Source organism: Elgaria multicarinata, chromosome 10 (assembly GCF_023053635.1).
Source record: "Elgaria multicarinata webbii isolate HBS135686 ecotype San Diego chromosome 10, rElgMul1.1.pri, whole genome shotgun sequence".
In the NCBI taxonomy this organism is placed as follows: Eukaryota; Metazoa; Chordata; class Lepidosauria; order Squamata; family Anguidae; genus Elgaria; species Elgaria multicarinata.
In genome coordinates, this window is record NC_086180.1 from 19,065,793 (window position 1) to 19,087,333 (window position 21,541).

The 21,541-nt window shown below is 44.3% G+C and overlaps 1 protein-coding gene across 1 annotated transcript in view; it reads left to right on the plus strand.

Moving 5' to 3' along the window:
- The first annotated feature begins 2,797 nt into the window (after positions 1 to 2,797).
- PKD2 (polycystin 2, transient receptor potential cation channel) overlaps positions 2,798 to 21,541 on the plus strand; it is a 32,017-nt gene continuing 13,273 nt past the window's right edge. The window contains exons 1-8 of the mRNA XM_063136085.1: positions 2,798 to 3,137; positions 3,252 to 3,356; positions 13,706 to 13,816; positions 17,079 to 17,212; positions 18,035 to 18,285; positions 18,658 to 18,882; positions 20,316 to 20,544; positions 21,181 to 21,351. Of these exons, the coding sequence (XP_062992155.1) occupies positions 2,798 to 3,137; positions 3,252 to 3,356; positions 13,706 to 13,816; positions 17,079 to 17,212; positions 18,035 to 18,285; positions 18,658 to 18,882; positions 20,316 to 20,544; positions 21,181 to 21,351 (1,566 nt within the window). The remainder of the gene's footprint in view (positions 3,138 to 3,251; positions 3,357 to 13,705; positions 13,817 to 17,078; positions 17,213 to 18,034; positions 18,286 to 18,657; positions 18,883 to 20,315; positions 20,545 to 21,180; positions 21,352 to 21,541) is intronic.

Sequence of the window (21,541 nt, forward strand, 5' to 3'; positions counted from 1 at the left end):
TATTATTGGTAATAAAATATGATATAAATAAATGTAGTAGAAATTATTCTTCAAAGTAAATGTGGATATGATTACCCTATTAGTAGATTACTTGTCCAAATTTTAGTTGATTAATCAATTAACATTAAATATACATACAAGTAAAACAAATTTTGAAGCAAAAAAAGCGCTTACTTTCTTTGTTTTTAGACGATGCAAGTGTTGTAGCACTTGCTGTCTGCAGTTTTTATAACCCCCATCCATTGTAGCTCCCTTCCTCTGTTGGCAATTATCATCGCCAGAGCAAAAGAACATAAGAATCCTACTGGATCAAGCCAATGGCCTATCTAGTCCCTATCTTGTTTCCCAATGTGATCAGATGCTTTTGGGGAAGAAAAGTTATTTTGGGACATTTTGAAGTGCAGGTGTTCGTCATGACAGTCCTCAAAGCCACACCTCCAAGGAAAGTCCTTGGAAGGCAACTGTCTTGATCCATGTTTTCATCTCCACTAGGAGCAGGTTTTTTTGTAAAGCTGATGAATTTGAATTGCCCATTCAAGACCAAGCAACCCCAAAATACTTTGCATTATAACGAAGAATATATTGTTGGCAAAATGCATTTTCTCCCAGCTACTCTGAGAATCTGGGGGAAATACTTAAAAGTAAAAAGTTTCCAATACTTAAAACATTGGAAACCAAAGTCAGGATTATTAAGACCATGGTATTTCCAATCTCTATGTATGGATGCGAAAGTTGGACACTGAAAAAAGTGGATAGGAGGAAGATCAACTCATTTGAAAAGTGGCGTTGTATGAGTTTTGCAGATACTGTGGACCGTGAAAAAGACAAATAAGTGGATTCTAGAACAAATTAAGCCAGAACTCTCAGTAGAAGCAAAAAAAAATGTTGAAAGTGATATGTCATACATTGGACATATAATAAGAAATGACTCATTAGAAAAGACAATAATGCCAAGAAAAAGACCAAACTAGAGATGGATTGACTCAATAAAAGAAAATGCAGACATGACATTACAAGATCTGAATAGAGTGGTTTACAACAGATGTGACTGGAGGTCATAAGGTTGCCATAAGTCGAAGTTGACTTGAAGGCACATGACTACTAACTACTACTACTGTGAGAATTGCAGCTAAGCTCGAAGGGAAAAGGAAATTCTGTGGGGTGGAGGTGGCAGATGACATTAGCATCCCATCAAAAAGTGTCGTCTGGCACTGCATCTCAATGAGCCCTGGCTCCACTACACCACTGATAGGAAGCCCACAAGGGTTCCCGGTGTAGGAGAGGCACTTTGGAAAGGAAGCCGAGTGCTTGAATTCTGTTTCCTCTGTTATCACCAATCCCTTCTCATCAGGAAATGGTAGATTGGCCCCGCATCTGGAGTCTGGTGTGGGCCCTCTGCCAATCTATCAGCCTCAGTGGGTGCCCATTTATACCAAGACTTGACACCAGCTTTGTATATACCTATCCTGTTATATAAATACATGGGAATTGAAGGTTGCTGGGTATTGCTGTAACACATCTCCAACTGTTCATTAGGTTGGCAGCTGCTAATATGGCCAGGGAGCCATAATCAAAAGCATGAGCTGGAGTGTGATTACTTGAGCGTGCACTTGAGACATTTTTACTCTGGTGTACAGCCCACTGTTTTGAAGGAAGCTAAGCACACCAAAGTCTGCAGCCTCCCTTAGAAGTCAGTCCTACTGAGTGAACCCAGTGAGTCTTACTCCTGAGTAAACATGCTTAGCATCTTAGCATGTAAGACTCCAAGGCCACAGCTAGACCTAAGGTTTATCCTGGGATCATCCAGGGTTCGCCCCTGCCTGAGCACTGGATCCCCTGTGTGTCACCTAGATGAACAGGGTTGACCCCTGGATGATCCAGGGATAGACCTTAGGTCTAGCTATGGCCCAACAAGTCAAAGGGAGCCCCAGAACTTGGGAGAGCAAGATATTTCTACTTTCCCCTTGTGGCTGCTCCCCAAGTCATAATACAGACTTATAGAATTATGCATAGTGTGAGAATGTTAAGCATGGTTTGGAGAGGGAGTCGTTTTTCTCCGTCTCGCATAATGCTAGACCTAGTTCATGCAATGAAGCTCGTTGGTGGGAGGCTCAGGTCAGATAAAAGGGAGTCCTTCTTCACAGAGCACAGAGCTCCATGTTGTGATGAAGGGGGAATTTCACCAGGTGCGGCATGCATACAAATGACACCTTCTGAAATTCCCTTTTCTGTACAACTGTTAACGATGCTAGAGCCCTGTCCTCCTTTCCATATGGTCACCCTATTATCAAAGCGGCAGTGGCTCATGCACAACATACAACTCAGCATATCGTAAGTTAATTAACCAATTATTTGGTTAATAGTTTAACTAACTATGGAATTTGCTAACTCAAGATGTAGCCACTTTAAAAGGGGGTTAGATGCATTCCTGGCGCAGGCGGCTATCAATGGCTGCTAGTCCTGATGGCTAGATGCTGCCTCCGCCGTATCTGAGGCAGTATGCCTACATACACCAGTTGCTGGGGAACATGGGTTGGAGAGTGCTGTTGCACTCATGTCCTTCTTGTGGGCTTCCCACAGGCAACTGGTTGGCCGCCGTGTAAACAGAATGCCGGACCAGATGCTGGACTCGTGTGTTTTTATGTGCCAGAGGCCCTCGCCTCAGCCCGGCACGCCGACCTGGCTGCTGAGGCGCTGTGGGCGGGGATGGAGGGGGAAAAGGGCGACGGCGCTCTTCTCCCGCCCCGTTACTCGGCTGGGCTGAGGGGAAACTTCTGAGGTGGCGGGGAGGGGGTCAATGGCGGGCGCGGGGTGCGGCGTCGGCGGCGTCCGGGCAGGACTTTGCCCTCCGGGCGGCTTCGAGCAGCTGGAGCTGGGGCGGCTCCGTGACCCGCTGGGCGGCGGCGGGGGCTCTTCTGGCTCGCCATCGCCGCCGCTTTCTTCTTGCTCGAGACAGGCCTGGAGCCGGGACAACCCGGGCTTCGAGCCTGAGGAGGAAGAAGCGGCCAGGGCCAAGGCGGCGAAGGCGGCGGCGGCGGGCCCCGTGCTGCAAATGGACGTGGAATGGGGCCGCGGCGGGGCAGCTTCGCCGTCGCTTTCCTCCGGGAGCCCCAGCGGCCGAGGCGGCGGCGCCGAAAGCGGGAGGCAGCGGCGGCGGCGGCAGCGGCGGGGAGAGAAGGAGGAGGAAGAGGAGGAGGAGGACGGCGGCGGCGGCGGAAGGGACGGGGACCCTAACTATCCCTCGGGGGGAGACGTGCCGCCCTCGCGTTTCCCCCCGGACGAGGCGGACGGGGAGCCCGCGGAGCCCCCGCCTCACCGCGTCGCCTGGGCCAAGGGGCTGGCGCGCCGCCTGCGAGGTGAGTCGCCGCCTGCCTCGGCCGCCCGGGCCCTTCGCGGTGGGCGCCGCCGGCTCTCCCGGCCCCAAAACTCGCCTCTCCTTCCGCTCGTCGCGTCCCAACTTTTGCCCGTTAGTCCCTAACTCGGTCACTCATCTGCCTTCAATCAACTTGAGTGTAGTAAAATTTTCCGTTTCTTTTGTGCGCCTTTAGCTAGCAAGAGGGATCAGGGTTTATAAAGCGCACAAATAGCCTCATTGGTGGTTGTTGTAGTTGTTGTTGTTATTATTATTACCATTGCGGCTATTTTTGCGCTTTATACAGCCTGATCGCTCTTGTTAGCTAAAGGCGTACAAAAGAAACGGAATAATAATAAGAATAATAATCAACAACAACAATCCAGATCCACAGCTGGGCAAAAGAGCGTGCAGGCTTTCGAGTTCACTAGAAGGCTTCATTAGGCCAGGATGCTTCATTAGGCTAGATGATACAAAACCTGGCAGTGGGGAAGAAACAACAGAATCCAAAAATTAGGCCAGATTTGGGGTTTAAAATGCAAACTTCATGCCCAAAACACCTGGCCTAATTTGGGGGTCTCATTGTCTCCCCATCCCCTGAGTTAGGTACCACCTAGTCTGATGAAGAGTTCTGCAGAACTCAAAAGCCTACACCCTATTTTTTGACATTTTGGTCGGTTCTAACAAAGTTATTTCCCAACTGTGGATTTTAGATTTAAAAGAAAAAAAGTATTCCTAATATCTAAAGTTCCCTCATCTTGTTTACTTCCGTATTTATTTTCATTAGAGCTCCCAACTATTTTGAACGTTAAGAGTTTTATTTGATTGATGGATTGATCTGTTGCTTTAAATCTGCAAATCTGCAATATCTTTGAAGCAAATAGCATACTTCCTTTGCAATTTTAGATGATGCTTGTGGGTGTGCTTTGTGGGTGTGCTAAGAGGTATCATCTTAGAAGAGGTATCCCATCCTATGTGACAGGAAAGGAAGAATAATATTGATATTAAAATATTTTTAAATAAAAAATGTTCCCAATTACTCACCCATGGGCACTTTTTTAGTCAAAAGTTTTTAAATTGGTTAATCTAACAAATTAATCAAATGAGGCAGCCCTGATTTTTTAATACATATTTTTAGAATTCATAATCTAACTCTGAACTCAAAGCAGAAGTCAATATTAAGAACCAAAAATGGATTGAAATGTCTGAGGAAACATACAGAAGAAATCATCAGCATTAACTTAACAATTAGGGAGAATTGTACTTGAAGTTTGACCGCAAAACCTGTACGAGGGCATGTACAGATGTACATTACTTGGTTGCTGAATACATATGGATGAGTAGTGAAAGGTGTGAAATGACCGTGCACTTGAAAGAGCTCTGTTTACCCAACTAGTAAATGTGTGGACGAGGAGCAAGCAGAAGCATGTCTGCTGTCCCTGCTCCTGGCCAAGAACATTTGCTCTTCTAAAAGAGCCAGTTCAGAAAATTAGATGAACACGTGTAGATTGAGTGTGAAGAGAATAAGTGAACACTCACACCCAGACCCAGCTACGTGTTCACTGGTCTTGTGAATAGGGTTGCAGCCAGGACTGGCCCAAGACATTTTGCCACCTGAGGCAAAGAACAAGAGCCAACGTGACAGCTCAACACTCAGCATATATTGCCTCTGGCTGCAGTCACACACAGTCCCAGCTTCCTGCCTGGTGTGCCTGTATGATAAAACATACTTCTAGGCATTTCTGCTTTATGTGCTTGCATGTATGTTTAAAAATTGTGCATATACACACACAACATATTGTATGTGAACATATGCTAATGCAAGACTGTTTACATCTAGGAAAAGGAATTGTATTAATAAAAGAAAAGAGTGTTTTTGAGAATGTACAAAGTATATTTCCTTTTCCATGTGGTGTTGCTTTCTACTCAGAAGTTGGTTCTGTATAGGAAATAGCATCAAAGTTCTATTGATTGTTGTGTGAAGATCTCCACATTTCATGGGCTCCCCAAATTGCATCAGGACCAGAGGGGTAGAGGAGGAGGGTTTCCTCCTGAGTTATTTTCTTCATATACTGTAATTGCCTCCTGCCTTACTATTTTTCTTGGGGAAATTTCTGGTGGACCACTTAGTGCCTGCTGGTTGCTGAGGGACTTGCAAAGATTACTAGACTAGGTGATCATTGTTCTTATCCAGTAAGGCACTTCTTGACCCAGTTTGCACGTAGCAGTAGCAAATAACTGGTTAATTAACTTACGATTTGCTGAGTTGTATGTTGTGCATGAGCCACTGCCGCTTTGATAATAGGGTGACCATATGGAAAGGAGGACAGGGCTCTAGCATCGTTAACAGATGTACAGAAAAGGGAATTTCAGAAAGTGTCATTTGTATGCATGCCGCACCTGGTGAAATTCCCCCTTCATCATAACATTTAAAGCTGAAGGAGCCCTGCCCCCTTGACCAGGTATAAAAGAGGGCAGGGCTCCAGTAGCTTTAACTGTTGTAATAAAGAGGGAATTTTACCAGGTGCTGCATGCATACAAAAGACATCTGAAATTCCCTTTTCTATACAACTGTTAAAGATACAGGAGCCCTATCCTCCTTTTCATATGGTCACCCTATGATGATCGACCTGTGATTATAGGTTGCCATGTGACATGCGAATCCAAACTCTATGGGTTGTTTGCAGGTTAAACAACCCAAGTTAACCTATGTGTAGTTCTTAGCTTAACTTTGGGCTATTTAACCCACAAATAACCTGTAGTGGCTGGCTTCACATGTCACAGCAGCCTACAGAAGGGCTGATTGGAGGTTGATTATGCAAGGCAGTAATAGTGATTTGTCACCATTACATATGAACAGATCCCTTAAGTCCTTGAGGAAGAGTGCATACCCAGAAGGAGGATTGTTTAACAGAAATTAGATATACCATAATAGTTGAGAGATCACGAATGCCCAATCTTATTAAATTTAAAGCATATTGATGGATCACAGGAATTTTAGTAAAAAATAAACCAGACCATGAAAAACTGAAATGCACCACTTGCATTATGAAGTCGAACAATTATTTTTTTGATGGTGGAAGATTCACTGTAACAGTTTCAGAATACAGTTCATGTTTTTTTCAGAATATAGTTTGTGTTTTTTGAAAGCCTGAATATTTCAGTTACACAATTTTTCTCATGAAATCATACACTTGCAGCACAGTTCTATATGTGTTTATTCAGAAGTAAATCCCATTGAGTTCAACGCAACCTATTCTTCCGTAACTGTGGATAAGTTATGAAAAACTAGTCTCCCATCCTCGGGAATAGTGGCGTATTTGCTTATGCTGGCAATGGAATATGAGCAAGTTTTATAACAGTTGTCCACCCTATAACCATTCCTCACTAAAAAAAGTAAAAAAAAAAAAAAAGTTCCCCACATCCGTTAAGCCTCACTCATGCACTAAACACTCTTCCGGACTAGTCTCCATTAAAACAACATTTAAGGTTTTAAAGTCCCTAAGCCAAAATTCAGAGCTAACAGTAACAGTTTTATTTGGGAGCGTCCTAGAAAAAGATTTCACTTTGGATCTCCAAGTAAAACTGTTAAGTGCACATGCTGCTAGATATCCAAATCCTTACAAGTTTCACATGGTGTCAATCCAAGTCAAAACAACATACAATATGGATCATAAAATATCCTTAAGATTTTTATTACAGGAAGTCATTTTTAAAAACAGTGGAAGAGTAATGCGATTGTTGGTTTTGTTTTGCTTTGCTTTAAATATTCCCTGCCAAGCTTTGCAAACTCCCAACTCTGTCAGACTGCATTTCAGGCTTTCTGTTGCCTAGTCAACCAGTATTTGCTCATTTGTTCCAGTTCAGGATAACCATCTAGCTACAAATTCCAGAAGTGTAGCCATGTTAGCCCATAGCAGGAAAGATAAATAGTACTCTGAATTATTCGATTCTAGCTGGTATATTCTAATCCGGCTTTCAAAAGCAGGGGTTGTTGTTTTTCCATTTCACACTCAGTCTTTTTTCGTATCTAGTTTATTTATGCATTTAAATGGTACTATCAATATGCATGGTGCTTTATGATGTAGGAGAGGATATGGTGCTGCCCCAAGGAGCTTACAATCTAAACTTCGATGCAGGGGAAGCAACAGAGGAAGGGGAAAGAAGTGGAGGCGAGGGGAAACAGATAGCTTGGTTACAGTCTTACAGTGGAATTGTGTGAACTGATTCGCATGAAACGACAGCCCACCATGGCTTAATTTACCCGCAGGGGCTGTCGTGCCTAGGATTTGCATGATCACTGGGTTCGCATGCTCATTGTGAGTTAAACTCCACTGTGGCTTGCACACGTGCTGGATGCAATTTGCATAATCATCCACCTGGGCGTGGCTTGTTGGAGGCAGCTACAACCATCAAAAAATTCATGGTGATTGTGCAAACTGCTTGTAACGTTCAAACAACCCCTGCCTCCTGGGTTCACACGGCACGACAAGCCATGGCAAGAGGTTTGTATATTCATAGAATCATAGAATAGCAGAGTTGGAAGGGGCCTACAAGGCCATCGAGTCCAACCCCCTGCTCAATGCAGGAATCCACCCTAAAGCATCCCTGACAGATGCTTGTCCAGCTGCCTCTTGAAGGCCTCTAGTGTGGGAGAGCCCACAACCTCACCAGGCAACTGATTCCATTGTCGTACTGCTCTAACAGTCAGGAAGTTTTTCTTGATATCCAGCTGGAATCTGGCTTCCTTTAACTTGAGCCCGTTATTCCGTGTCCTGCACTCTGGGAGGATCGAGAAGATATCCTGGCCCTCCTCTGTGTGACAACCTTTTAAATATTTGAAGAGTGCTATCATGTCTCCCCTCAGTCTTCTCTTCTCCAGGCTAAACATGCCCAGTTCTTTCAGTCTCTCTTCATAGGGCTTTGTTTCCAGACCCCTGATCATCCTGGTTGCCCTCCTCTGAACACGCTCCAGCTTTTCTGCGTCCTTCTTGAATTGTGGAGCCCAGAACTGGACGCAATACTCTAGATGAGGCCTAACCAGGGCCGAATAGAGAGGAACCAGTACCTCACGTAATTTGGAAGCTATACTTCTATTAATGCAGCCCAAAATAGCATTTGCCTTTCTTGCAGCCATATCATACTGTTGGCTCATATTCAGCTTGCGATCTACAACAATTCCAAGATCCTTCTCGTTTGTAGTAAATCATGGCTGACAAGTGCCATAGTGCCCCAAGGGATAATTAAGCCATGGTAGCGTGTCATGACGTGCAAACTGGCTTGTATGTCATTGGGCCTATTTGCATGTCATGGCAACCCACTGGATGCCTTGTTTCCTATGGCTTGTTGTATTGTGTGAGCCCAGGCAGCAGGAGTTGTTTGAGGATTAGGCAACCCTCCAATAACCTGTGGCTTCTTTTAGGTTAATTAACCCTCAAATAACCCCTGCTGCCTGGGTTTGCACAACACAACAAGACATAGGAAACAAGGCACCCAAAGGCGCCATGCAAAAATGCTGCCCACGGGTACCCAGCACGACACAACAGCCCCAGTGGGTAAATTATGTTGTGCAAACCAGGTCATTGTATTCACTGGGTTTACTCCCAGTCATGTGGGTATAGGATTGCAGCCTTAGTTATAGTAGAACATGAGACACGCAGGCTAGGCTTTTGTCTTCCTGCATAGTGGTCCCTATCATGGGAAGTGGATCTTACAGCTTTTATTGATAGTGTCTTTGCATAATAAAACAACCTGTGTTGAACTGTTTTCAGTTAGCTTCTGTGGCTTGGTAATATAGTAAACTTCTATGATGATTTCTTTTTTCTTCCTTCCTTCCTTTCCTAAGTTAATGAGGTTCCAGACCAGGCTTTTACCGCACCATTGCCCTGCCTCATTTACAGAATTTTATGTTGGATCCAGATGTCGTCCTTACATTGTAATCCCCCCCAAGTTTACCCATTACTTCCTCCATCTTTTTTTTTTAGCATAGACAATCCATCAAGGGAAAAAATAGCTGCACGGTGCCTTTTGTTTGGTAGCAGCAGGAACCTTCTGTCTTGAAGCACTGCAGCAAATGAATGGCCTTAGCTAGACTTACCTTATAGTCCGCAACGGAGGAGGGAAGATCTCACGTTGTGATTCACGCGAGATCCCTCCTCTGTTTACACGTGAGGCGACCTCAGGAAGAAAGGCGTTGCGCCCGCCTTTTTTTTAAAAAAAACCCCACGGAATGCACAAACACTCATGCGCTAAAGGTAGGTTTTTTTAAAAAAAATAACTTAATTTCCCTGCTCCCCCCACCCTACCCCCGATGGGTGCATCTCCCAGCTCCGCGTGAGGAATTGCGTGGAGCCGGGTCAAACCACAGCAACAGGCCACACGTTCCGCGGTCTCGGGCTCAGCCCAGGACCGTGGAAAAAGTGGGCCGGCTCTATCCCGGGGCAAGGGAGGGATCATCCCTCCCTGATCCCGAGATCCCCTGTGCGTCATGTGGATGCACAGGGATGATCTTGGGATTCGCCCCGTGATAAAGCTAAGGCCAAGGCTTCTACTTGCTGCTGGGAAAGTGTAATGTTTACCTCTCTGGATCAAGTTTTGTTATATTAAGTGATTTGGTGAACTAAGGGATATTTCTGGCAGCACGTATAACTGAATTCTTTCTTCATGGTCCACCTTTGGGTTTTGAATATTTTTAACATCCATTGTTCCTATACTGGTCTCAAAATCTTTGTGGTTTAACATGAATTTAACTTTTTAAATGACAGCAAAATATTTATGGAAGATCCAATAACAGTATTCAGGTGGGAGCTTAAGGCATCCATTCAAGTACAGCGGACAATAATTAAGTACATAGGAAGAGCCATGCTGGATCAGGGTTCATCTGGTCCAGCATTCTGTTTGGCCAACCTGCTACCCATGGGAAATGCACAAGCAGAACATGAATGCAACAACACTCACTCTCCAGCAACTATTGTACATAGGCATACTGCATATAACCATGAGGACTAGTAGCCATTGATAGGCTTCTCCTCCAGAGATTTATCCAATCCCCTTTTAAAGCCATTGACATTGGTGGCCATCACTACCTCTTGTGGAAGTGAATGCCATAGTTTACCTATGAGTTCTGTGAAGAAGTACTCCCTTTTATCTGTCCTAAATAGCCTACCTATCAGGTTCATGGGATGATCCCGGTTTCTAGCATTATGAGAGAGGGAGAAAAATGTTTCCTTGTCGACTCTAAGATGCCTCTAAACTGCATAGTAATCAATTGTGTGTAATGTGCAAACCTCCACAAGCACTGGGAAATGTTCCCTTTTTCAGAGCTTAGCAGGGAAAAACACTTATCTCTGATCAGCTACTTATCAGAGACAAGAACATTTCACTATGGGGCAGAGCAGGTGAGGCAAGGGGAGGAGGCTACTGAATGATTCAGGCCTGCTTTCATCTGAGGCTTGGCTACTTACTTCAGAGTAGTCATGCAGAGGCTTTCCCTGCTTACTTGTGAGTAGACATGCTCATACCTGCTTCTGAGTAGATACACTCCTTACTATAAACTGGTCACAATGGCATTGTGGGTTGGGAGTGGATTTTTCAGCCCTTCCTGCTTTTGCATGTGGACCTGCCCACCACTGGATCACATCTCCCAAGAACTTCACTAAAATGAAATCTGGGCCTTGGGTCAACAAAAGGTTCCTCACACTGTCAGCAGGCCAAGGTTTCAACATCATCATCCCATGTGTGCCAAGAGTACCCCTTGCAAGGGAAGATAGGCAGTGAAGTGGAAGCTGTCTTTCAGCTGTCTTTATTAGGGATGTGCTCCGCTCCGATTAGGAGCGTAGAAGCAGTAGCGGATTGGCCTGCTCCGCCTTACCCAGAGGCGGAGTAGGAGCGGACCGTGGACCCCCTAGAAGCAAGGCGAAGAGAAGCGACCATTTTTCGGAGCTCCGAGTTCAGGCGGAGCGCTCCGGTCGCCATCTTGAAAACATTTCGCCATAGGATTGCATTGCGGCAAATAATCGCGCATAACTACGTTGTTTTTGAAGCTATCGCTCTGGAAATTCTTGTGCTCAGAGAGTCGTGGATGGGGGTCATTTTGAGACCACTCTCACCTCTCTGCGTTGTCCGTGTCGCGTGCTATATTTTTTTGAAAATCGGGTCAACCGCGCGGCTCAAACTGCGTTTCGGCTTTTCGCCCATAGGATTGCATTGAGGGAAAGAATCGGGGATAACTGGGGGGGGGTTAAGCTATCGTTCTGAAAATTCTTGTGCACAGAGAGTCGTGGATGGGGGTCATTTTGAGACTACTCTCAACTTTCTGTGTGCTGTGGTTCACGTGCAATGTTTTTGTGAAAATCGGGTCAACCGCACGGCTCAAACTGCGTTTTCGGCTTTTCGCCCATAGGATTGCATTGAGGGAAAGAATCGGGGATAACTGGGGGGGGTTTTAAGCTATCATTCTGAAAATTCTTGTGCACAGAGAGTCATGGATGGGGGTCATTTTGAGACCACTCTCAACTTTCTGCATCGTACGGGTCGCGGGCTAGAAGTTTTTAAAAAATCGGCAGGAAAAATACCTTTTTCAAAGGGCTGAGGGGCAGAGTCAGCTCCCGGTCATGATGATCCCAAAGTTGGAGGAGGGCATAGGCAAAACAGGTAACTTGGGATTCTGGGAAACTTCTCTTTCTTCATCTGAACGGGCTTTTCCCCGTGTTTTTTAACACAGTAGCCCCACCAAATGCACAAACACAACCTGAAATCATATACTAAGCCAAGAATAAGAGATAGAAACACAGCACTGCTCCCCACCCTAACCTTGGTGAACAACTGAATCGATGTGGTGCAAGGGGATGAGCTCCCCTAGGGCATCTCATCGTGGACGTGCCCCCACTCTCTCCTGCACTGGAAGGCCATAGAGCCTTCCAAAGAGAGTAAAACGGTGGAGCAATGCCTATCATGAGTTGAAGTGAATGGTCACTTTTCAGTGGTGGAGCAATGCCTGTTCTGAGTCGAAGTGAGCATTTTACTTCTTCTCAGAGCTGTTGGTGGCTGTCAGTGTCTTGAACTGGCAGCTACTTCCCCCTCCCCCGGGCACGTCCCCCTATTGCTGGTAAAAGACAGATATAGCCTTTTTAAAAAAATTCTTCTTGCTGTTTATTGAGCAACACTGCTGCTTTTAATTCCACCCCTCCTTTGTTTATTTATTTATTTATTCCATTTTATATGCATTACTGGCTTATCCTTGGCTCACTTCCTTATGCCCCCAGAAATGCCAGCTGCATGCCTGCCTGCCTTCCCTCCCTCCTCCCCTGCCCACCTCGCAGGGATGTTGTGTGTGGGGTGCCCGATTTTCAAAAATTCGCCAAAAATCAGGGGATGATGGGATTGCTTTGAAACTTGGCATGCGTGTGTATATCCCCATGAGGTGTCATGGTGCCAAACATGAGGTTTCTAACTTGAACAGAAAAAAAGTTGTATAATTTTTTAGCTTTCAATGCAAGCCTATGGGGGGGGGGAAACGGAGCTCCGGATCCGGATCCGGAGCTCCGGGCGGAGCGGAGCGGAAGTGGGCGGAGCGGGGGCGGGGCGGAGCGGCCCGATCCGGAAAATGGCGGATCTGCAAGTGAAGCGGAGCGGGGGGTCCGTGCACACCCCTAGTCTTTATCTGCTATTACTGAACTTCTGTTTGAGAACTCCTGGGTAGGTTACCTGGAACACAGTTTGAAAACCAATGATACAAATGATAAAGAGCTCCATCAGATGTGTGTTTTATTGCACGCTCATTACTGGGCACTCCTGGATTTTCGCAGGTCCCTCTCACAATGTCATCTGCCTCCCACCCCTTCTAGCCTTCTTCGCATGACAAAAAAAACACTGCAGTAAGTCCAACTTATTTTTAAAGACAACTTGCTACTACGTCCTACTGTGTGCAAGAAAAGCAGCAGGAACAAAATGGCCCACTAAATGGGCCATGTGCAAGTTGTTTACTTCCTCTTTCAAAAGAAGAAGTAATGAGGGACAAACACGTGGGCGGAGAAGCGACGGTAAGCAACCACGATTTTCTCCTGTGTGATGATGCTCCTAGTGAACGGTCACCTGGTGGGTAGAAATTCCTCATCACTGGCTAATGCTCTTGATTGTTTAGCTGCCAGTTAGTAGATGTACTTGAATGTTACAACAATATGAGATAGATCTGGTGATAAATTGTGTGTACACGTGTGTGTGTTGTGGGGATGAATCTCAGCTTATATATCAAATTAAAATCATGGCAACACTTTGGCCAGATGGTATAGGCACAGTTAAATATGGCAATATGCCACATTTCTTATGTCTTCCTGTTAATGTTTCTTTTTCAAGGTCTGTGGGGTACAAGGCTAATGGAAGAAAGCACAACCAGAGAGAAATACCTTAAAAGTGTTTTACGAGAACTAATCACATACTTGATTTTTCTCCTGATCCTGTCTATCTGTAAGTACTGTTGGTGCTGATACTTTAATGCTAGAGCCACTGTGATATTTAACAGGTGACCAAATACATTTTCCATGTGTTTTTTAAACTTCCCTCATTTAAGGCTATGATTACTCTTTCTAAGTTTGGATTGGCATTGTTCATTAAAAAAAAGGAGTTATTCAAAAGTTACACAGCAACCTGGTGATTATCTGCCATGGTGGGTTGCAGCGCCCATGGGCACCAGATTACCAATCCAAGCCCAATCTGTGGCTCCTTGTGTCATCCATACCCACCCTAAAATAGGCTATGGGTTCTGGGTGGTTTGTTAATCACTCCATGAGTGGCTACAAAGTTAAGGAAATAATGAAACAATAAACTTAGAGCAAAAACAATCATATATATATATATAAAGAATAAAATGTGGAACACCTTTTAGAGGCATACACACAAAGATAATAAGCATACAGACAACAGTAATACAATAATAAGGCTGCTCCACAATGTCTGTGAGTGTGGAGACATTGTGAAGCAGCTTTATTATTGTATTACTGTTGTCTGTATGCTTATTATCTTTGTGTGTATGCCTTAAAAAGTTCCACACTTTATTCTTTTTTTAGAAATATATAAAAGATTGTTTTTGCTGTAAGTTTGTTGTTTCATTATTTCCTTAACTTTGTAGCCATTCATTGTTTAACTTCTGGTTAAGGTGAGCACCTGTTGTTCATACGTTCTTGTTAACCACTCCAACAAGCCACCTTTGCTGGGATTGGAGGACACAAGAAGCTGCACCAGGCAAGGGTCATTATGCAAATCAGCCAGCATGCACAGGGTGGTTAACCACCCTGTGATTCTGCAAACCGGGCTTGCCTCTCTGTTTCATTGTGGTTATAGACCTAGAAAAAAATCGCACTTGCAAATCTGCCTTGGCATTTCATGAATGTATGTTCATATTTTATTTTTATCTTTTATGGTGAGAGGGTGTGGGGGGAAGCATACTTTTAGGTAGGTGGTATTACCATTTCATAAAACTGATGATGACACTGTAAATTCCACACCGGGGCAGTTTGTATTAGGGCTGTGCACCCCCTGCTCAAACCGCTTCAGATCCCGATCCGGACCTTCTGGATCGAGCCTGAACAGTTTCAGCTTGATCCGGAGCGAGATCCGGAGGTCCGGATCGATATTCGGACACCATTTTGCCCCCCTTCCCCACTTACTTGCTGCCACAGCAGGCGGCGGAGGCAGGTAAGTGGGGAAGGGGGGACAAAATGGGGGCTGAATAAGCCCCCCTTACCCGGCTCCGCCGTTGCACGGACCACGGCGGTGGCAGAGCCAGGTAAGGCCCCCTCCCCCACTTACCTGGCTTCGTCGTCCGCCTCGGTCCGTGCAGCGGCTTCAACTGCTGCTCAGGCCTAAGGCCAGAAACAGGCTGTTTCCGGCCTTAGGCCTGGGCCGCAGTTGAAGCCACCGCACGGACCGCAGCGGACAATGGACCCAGGTAAGCCCCCCTCCCCACTTACTTGGCTCCGTTGCCGTCGCCGCATGGACTGCAGCAGCGGGGCCAAATAAGCCCCCCATCCCCCTTCTCCACTTACCTGGCTCTGCCGCCGTCACCGCACAGACTGCGTCGGCGGTGGACGGGGGAGCCAGGTAACCTCCCCTCCCCACTTACCTGGCTCCGAAGCTTCGGAACGGTCCAAATCGCTTTGAACTGCTTCGGGCCGATCCGGACCTCCCCCAGTCCTCTCCAGAACCAGGCTTCGGAGGTCCGGATCGGCCCGCTGTGCTTCAGATCCAGGGATCCGTAACGGAGGGGAGCACACCCCTAGTCTGCGTGTCGCAAGAACCCACAGTGGGTTAACTGACCCTTAGGGCACCACAGCATGAGCTAGCTACCATTTTAAATTTTCAAGCCCTGAGTGGGAGTTGCTGTGGCTTGTTTTGTCATAGCAAACCCAGGCGGCCGGGGTTGTTTGAGGGCAAGACAAGCTTCAAACAATCCCTGCTGCCTGGGTTCTGGCACCCAGAAGGGCCCGTCATGATGCAACAGCCCTGACTGATAAATTAAGGGCTTTTGTACACAAGACATTTATCATGGCTCATCATTCCTGACTCACAGTTGTTTATGGGTTCTTTAGATGACATTGTCATCTAAAGAATCCATAGAACATGAAACACAAACCACACTGCTAATAGCACTTTTAGCAAGTTTTATTTTAGAGCTGGGGAAATGCAGCATTTAATTGTGAAAGCAAAAGAAAGTAGATTCTGTGTTGAGGGTTAAAATGAAAGATGGGTCTGAAAAAGGTAGAAGTTACTGTATTGACATGCTTAACTTCATGGCAAATCAATTTTGTTTTCAGTGTCTCCCCATACTAGGGCCTGTGAGACAATGGTCATGGCCAAGTCCCTGTGCGTCCAAATGATACACAGGGACTCCCAGGAGCAAGGGGGACGAGTGCGGGTTTCCCCAGGGATAAATAACCCCTGGGATAAATAACCCCTGGGAAAATCCAGTTCTTCCCACAGTCTTGGGTTCGTCCCGAGACTGCGGCAGGTGTGGCCGCCAGTCCCGGCTTCTTCCCTCCTCCCCGCAAGTAGTGGGGAGCAGTAGAGGGAAGGAACTGGGCTGGGAGGAATTGGGGGTGGAGGGGAGTGAGGTCAGGGCTTTTTTAAAAAAACAACAACAACACACCCTCACTTTTTGTTGGAGCATACGTGCGCTCAGCTCCTTTAAAAAATACATTTGAAAAACGTTGGGCATGACACCCTCCTTCAACCTGGGATGTCGCGCCTGCATGTGGACTAAGGGGAGGATCTCATGATCAGGATATCGGGAGATTTTCCCCCATCCCTCCCTCTACACTGGGCTGGTGTAGAAATGGCCAATGAAACATCTGATGGAAAGAGTTTCTAGCAAAGAAAATTGTGGCACAACATATATTTTATTAACTAAGGTCGTGTGAAATTAGGGAGATTCAGACACAGGATTTTGGGGGACCACCCCTTCTTTTGGATAAATTTAGGATCAAACCCAGATCTTCTCTGGAGTCTACGTAAATCCTAAATTGTTCCATAAGATATTGCAACCAGTCACAGGAACAAAAGACCTACCCTTGGCACACAGCCAGAAAAAATATTGTTTAATATTTTATGTCGTGTATGTCGTCGTCTTCTTCTTCTTCTTCTTCTTCTTCTTCTTCTTCTTCTTCTTCTTCTTCTTCTTTTGTTTTGGATTTTTAAATAACGTATTTGAAATTCTTTTTTCTTCCACACTCAGTGTCTTATGGAATGGTGAGTTCTAGTATGTACTACTACACAAGGGTGATGTCACAGCTCTTTCTAGACACACCAGTTTCAAAAACGGAGAAGACCAACTTCAAAACTTTGTCCACAATGGAAGACTTCTGGAAGGTACAGATTGAAATTTGTTCCTTGAGCACTAATAGGTTCAAGTAACATACACAGCACATGGTTAGTGCATTATCAAAAATAATTTAAGGCAACTTTAGACTGTCACTATCTTGAAAAAGGTTTGTATGGTTTGGCAGGGTTTACTGTAATCTTAATTCGTATCTTTATTACCCTATTTCTTCAATTCTAAGATGCACTTTTTTCCCCATATAAACATCTCTAAAAATGGGGTGCATTTTAGAATCGCAGGTGTGTCTTAGGGTTTTTTTTCCTGTTGGTGGTACTGAAATTAATGTGCGTCTTACAATCGATGGCATCTTACAATCGAAGAAATACGGTAATCATTTTTGGTACATTGATCACCCAGTGGGGAATAAAATTGGCGCATGTCCAACATTCAAGAGCTTCTGCTCTTGGTCAGCTGGAAACAGTTCTTACCACATGTAAAAGTGCAATCCTATACACAGGATTGCCTGGGCGTATGTTCCATTGAATTTGATTGCACTGTGAGTGATTTTGTAACGTGTGGGCAGCCATGTGCAGAAGATCACGCTGTTTTTGTAGAAGTGGTTGTACGTTCATCCTCCCCAATTGATATATGATCATTGTCTTGTAAAAAGGAAGTCTTTCAAAAAATATAGGTAGTTGCTATCTATGCTTTGATAGTCGGAACTGTTTAATATTTTTGAATCATGCTGTATTGTGAACAGAAATCAGTGTGTATGTCTAAAATATATTAATGAGAAGTACATTAATGTCTGCTTTAAAAATCTGCAGAATCGTAGCAGCAGTTAATTCCCCCCAAATTACCTTCTGTCTCAGTTCACTGAGGGCCCTTTGCTAGATGGACTGTACTGGGAGATATGGTACAACAATAAAACAGTGGCACAAAATAGAAGTTTCATCTACCATGAGAACCTGCTTTTGGGAGTGCCTCGCATCCGGCAACTGAAAGTGAGGAATGGCTCGTGTTCAATACCTGAAGATTTAAAAGATGAAATTAAAGACTGCTATGATGTTTACTCTGTGGGTAATGAGGACACTGCTCCATTTGGGCTCCGCAATGGAACTGCGTATGTATTTCCCCCATACATATAGCTAATGGGACTTTCGATGGTTCTGAGAGATATTTAGCTGGTGCTTGAACCTGGTGCCGACCAGTTTGAGAATTGCAATGTATCCTCTAGTCTCTTTGTAAAACCATTGCACTTTATTTGACATTTCTAAACTATTTCTGCTAGCATAAAAGCAATCTTTATAAAATTGTGTTCTTGAATAGTTCGAACTGGCCCACGTCTGCCACCACATTTTACTTTTGATGCAGAGAAATAGAGTGAGGGAGTTTCCCAAACTCATTTCGTCGTTAACTTTTAGAGGGATTAAAGCTTCGCTTTTGAAAATATGAAAATAATAGCTCTAGTGCATCTCTTCCTGTTACATTTCAGTTGGACTTACACCAGCGAAAAAGATCTGAATGGGAGCAGCCATTGGGGGTTGATTGCAACCTACAGTGGAGCTGGCTATTACCAGGATCTTTCCAGAAGCAAAGAGGAGACCACTGCATTAATTTCTGGTCTTAAGAACAACTTGTGGCTTGACAGAGGCACAAGGGCAGCATTTATTGATTTTTCAGTGTACAATGCAAATATCAATCTCTTCTGTATTATCAGGTGGGTCTGGAATTTTTGAATGTTAACACTCTAGTGTCTGTTTTCACTGTCTAGATATAGAGCATTTACAGTCATAAGGTTGTGCCAAATCTTGGTTTCACTTTAGGGTGACCATATGGAAAGGAGGACAGGGCTCCTGTATCTTTAACATCTGCATAGAAAAGGGAATTTCAGCAGGTGTCATTTGTATGCATGCAGGACTGGGTGAAATTCCCTCTTCATCACAACAATTGAAGCTGCAGGACCCCTGCCCTCTTACAGTGACCAGATACAAAAGAGGGCAGGGCTCCTGCAGCTTCAACTGTTGTGATGAAGAGAGAATTTCACCCGATGCTGCATGCATACAAATGACACTTGCTGAAATTCCTTTTTCTATACAAGTGTTAAAGATACAGGAGCCCTGTCCTCCTTTCCATGTGGCCACCCTATTTAACTTAAGTCTTATGCATTTCAATGAGCGTCTTCTAAGAAGGACTAATATTGATACAACCCCAATTCCATGCATGTTTACTTGGAAGTAAGTCTCACTGAGGACTTGGGACCAAGCTACATATGTACTTGTCCTCTACTCCCTGCTCCCGCCCCGAGAGTAATAGCAACTTTGGGGATAGGAGGTGATTTTGATCAGGAAAATGGCAAAGAGAGGAAAGGTTAATTACTGCCACTTCCTCCAGGGCCTCTGTTCCCCCCACGACTGCTTTAAAAAGACGGTGATGGATCTGATTACAGATCTCCCACATTGCATGTCACTTGGCGCTCTATTGGGAATTTTTATCATTGTGCGCTGGATGTTGTTAAGGTATGTTGAGTGAAATGTGATCAGTAGTGTTTGATCAAAAAACTTTTACTTCAGTCTGCCATTTGAAGAACTGCTGAGTTCTACTGTCTAAATTCTTGCCATTTTTTTTTTCATAAGCAAATTAGAGATGTTCCTTTGAACAACCCTTGCTTAATAAAGTGAGGACCGGGTAGATCTGGCTTCAGATTTCTACTCCAGAATGAAGCAGGCTAGATGACCTTGAGCAAGTCTATGTCACGCTAGTACAATACAAGATATGTATGTGTGTCCATGTATATTAATTTCAGATATGTAAAATAGCATTCCTGTAAAATAAGTGTCTAGTACTTACCTGTATTTTACATAAAATAGTCTTAAAATAATTAAACGTGTAAAAATATTAGGATTTCTCTAGATATTATTATTTATAACTTTTAAAAGGAATTTAAAGCACATTTTCAAAGCCTTTTGTTTTAAATATTAATTTTAATTTACTATAAAATTAATGCTCCATCCTTCCCTCTGCAATTTTTTGTTTTAAAAGGAAAAAAAATTCAGGGTGGCTTACATTGATTAAAACAACTGAACAATAAGACAAAAAACAATAGTACTAACAATTACACATTCATTTCCCCCCTACCCACCCAATTTGCAGATTATTGGTGGAGTTCCCACCAACGGGAGGTCTCCTTACGTCTTGGCAATTCCAGCCAGTGAAGTTGATCCACTACATTTCTACTTTTGACTTCTTCCTGGCTGCCTGCGAAATTGTTTTTTGCCTCTTTATTATTTATTACATGGTGGAAGAAATCCTGGAAATTCACATTCACAGACTGTTCTATTTCAGGAGTCTTTGGAATTGTCTAGATGTTCTCATTATTGCGGTAAGTAAAATCTAATGAATATGACCCTTTCAATGCCAGCAGTGTTACTTTCCAAAAGGTATTTATGCACCTATGTCGGCAAGGCTATAGCACTTGTTCTCATGGGCAAAAACATAGGAAATGTTGCTAGTGAGTTCCCAGTGCAGAAAGAGGTAACTTGCTTACCGTTTTTTTAGTACCATCACTGCCGCCTCCTGCTGCTGCTGCAAAATCTCCTTGAAACTGCAACCTCCCCTCCCATCTCAAGCAGTTACAGGGGACTTAGTACCCCAAGTGGAGGAGGGAGAGGCAGAAGCAGCAATGGAACAGCCGGCTAAATGTCGGTAGCATAGTACCTTTTGATTCACTGCTATGCTACAGTTACATGTACATTAAAAAGTGGTATCAAAATGTGTTGATAGCATTTTGAACTCCTTTATTATATACTTCTGTCTCAGCCCCCAAATACCAACTTCCTCTACTGAAGGTGCCCTGAATGCTTTCTCCTGGGTTGGCTTGACACAAGAAGAGAAATTAAGTCTACGTAGCCAAAACTTCTAGAACTACAGCATCCTTATGTGGGGAAGTTGGAAAACCAATGTTCCATATTATTTACATACTGTTCTATATTATTTATGTACTGTTTTCTACATTCAGCTATCACTGGCAGCTATAGGAATTAATATATATCGAACGTCTACTGTGGATAGGTTACTGAAGGAGCTGCTCGAAAATCAGAATAGCTTCCCCAATTTTGAGCCTCTAGCATACTGGCAAACACAGTTCAACAATATTGCAGCAGTCACCATGTTTTTCGTCTGGATGAAGGTAATTCAAACGTTATTGCAATATTTCAAGCAAATGAAGGCACTTCTTAACTTCTTAACATTTTATTCCTTTCAACATCCTACTTTAATACTCAGAGCAAGAAGTAGAACATTCCTGGCCAAGGCCAAAATCCACCAAACGTGCTTGCAACCAGGCTCTTTGATACTTTTTCAAATCACATAGCCCTCTT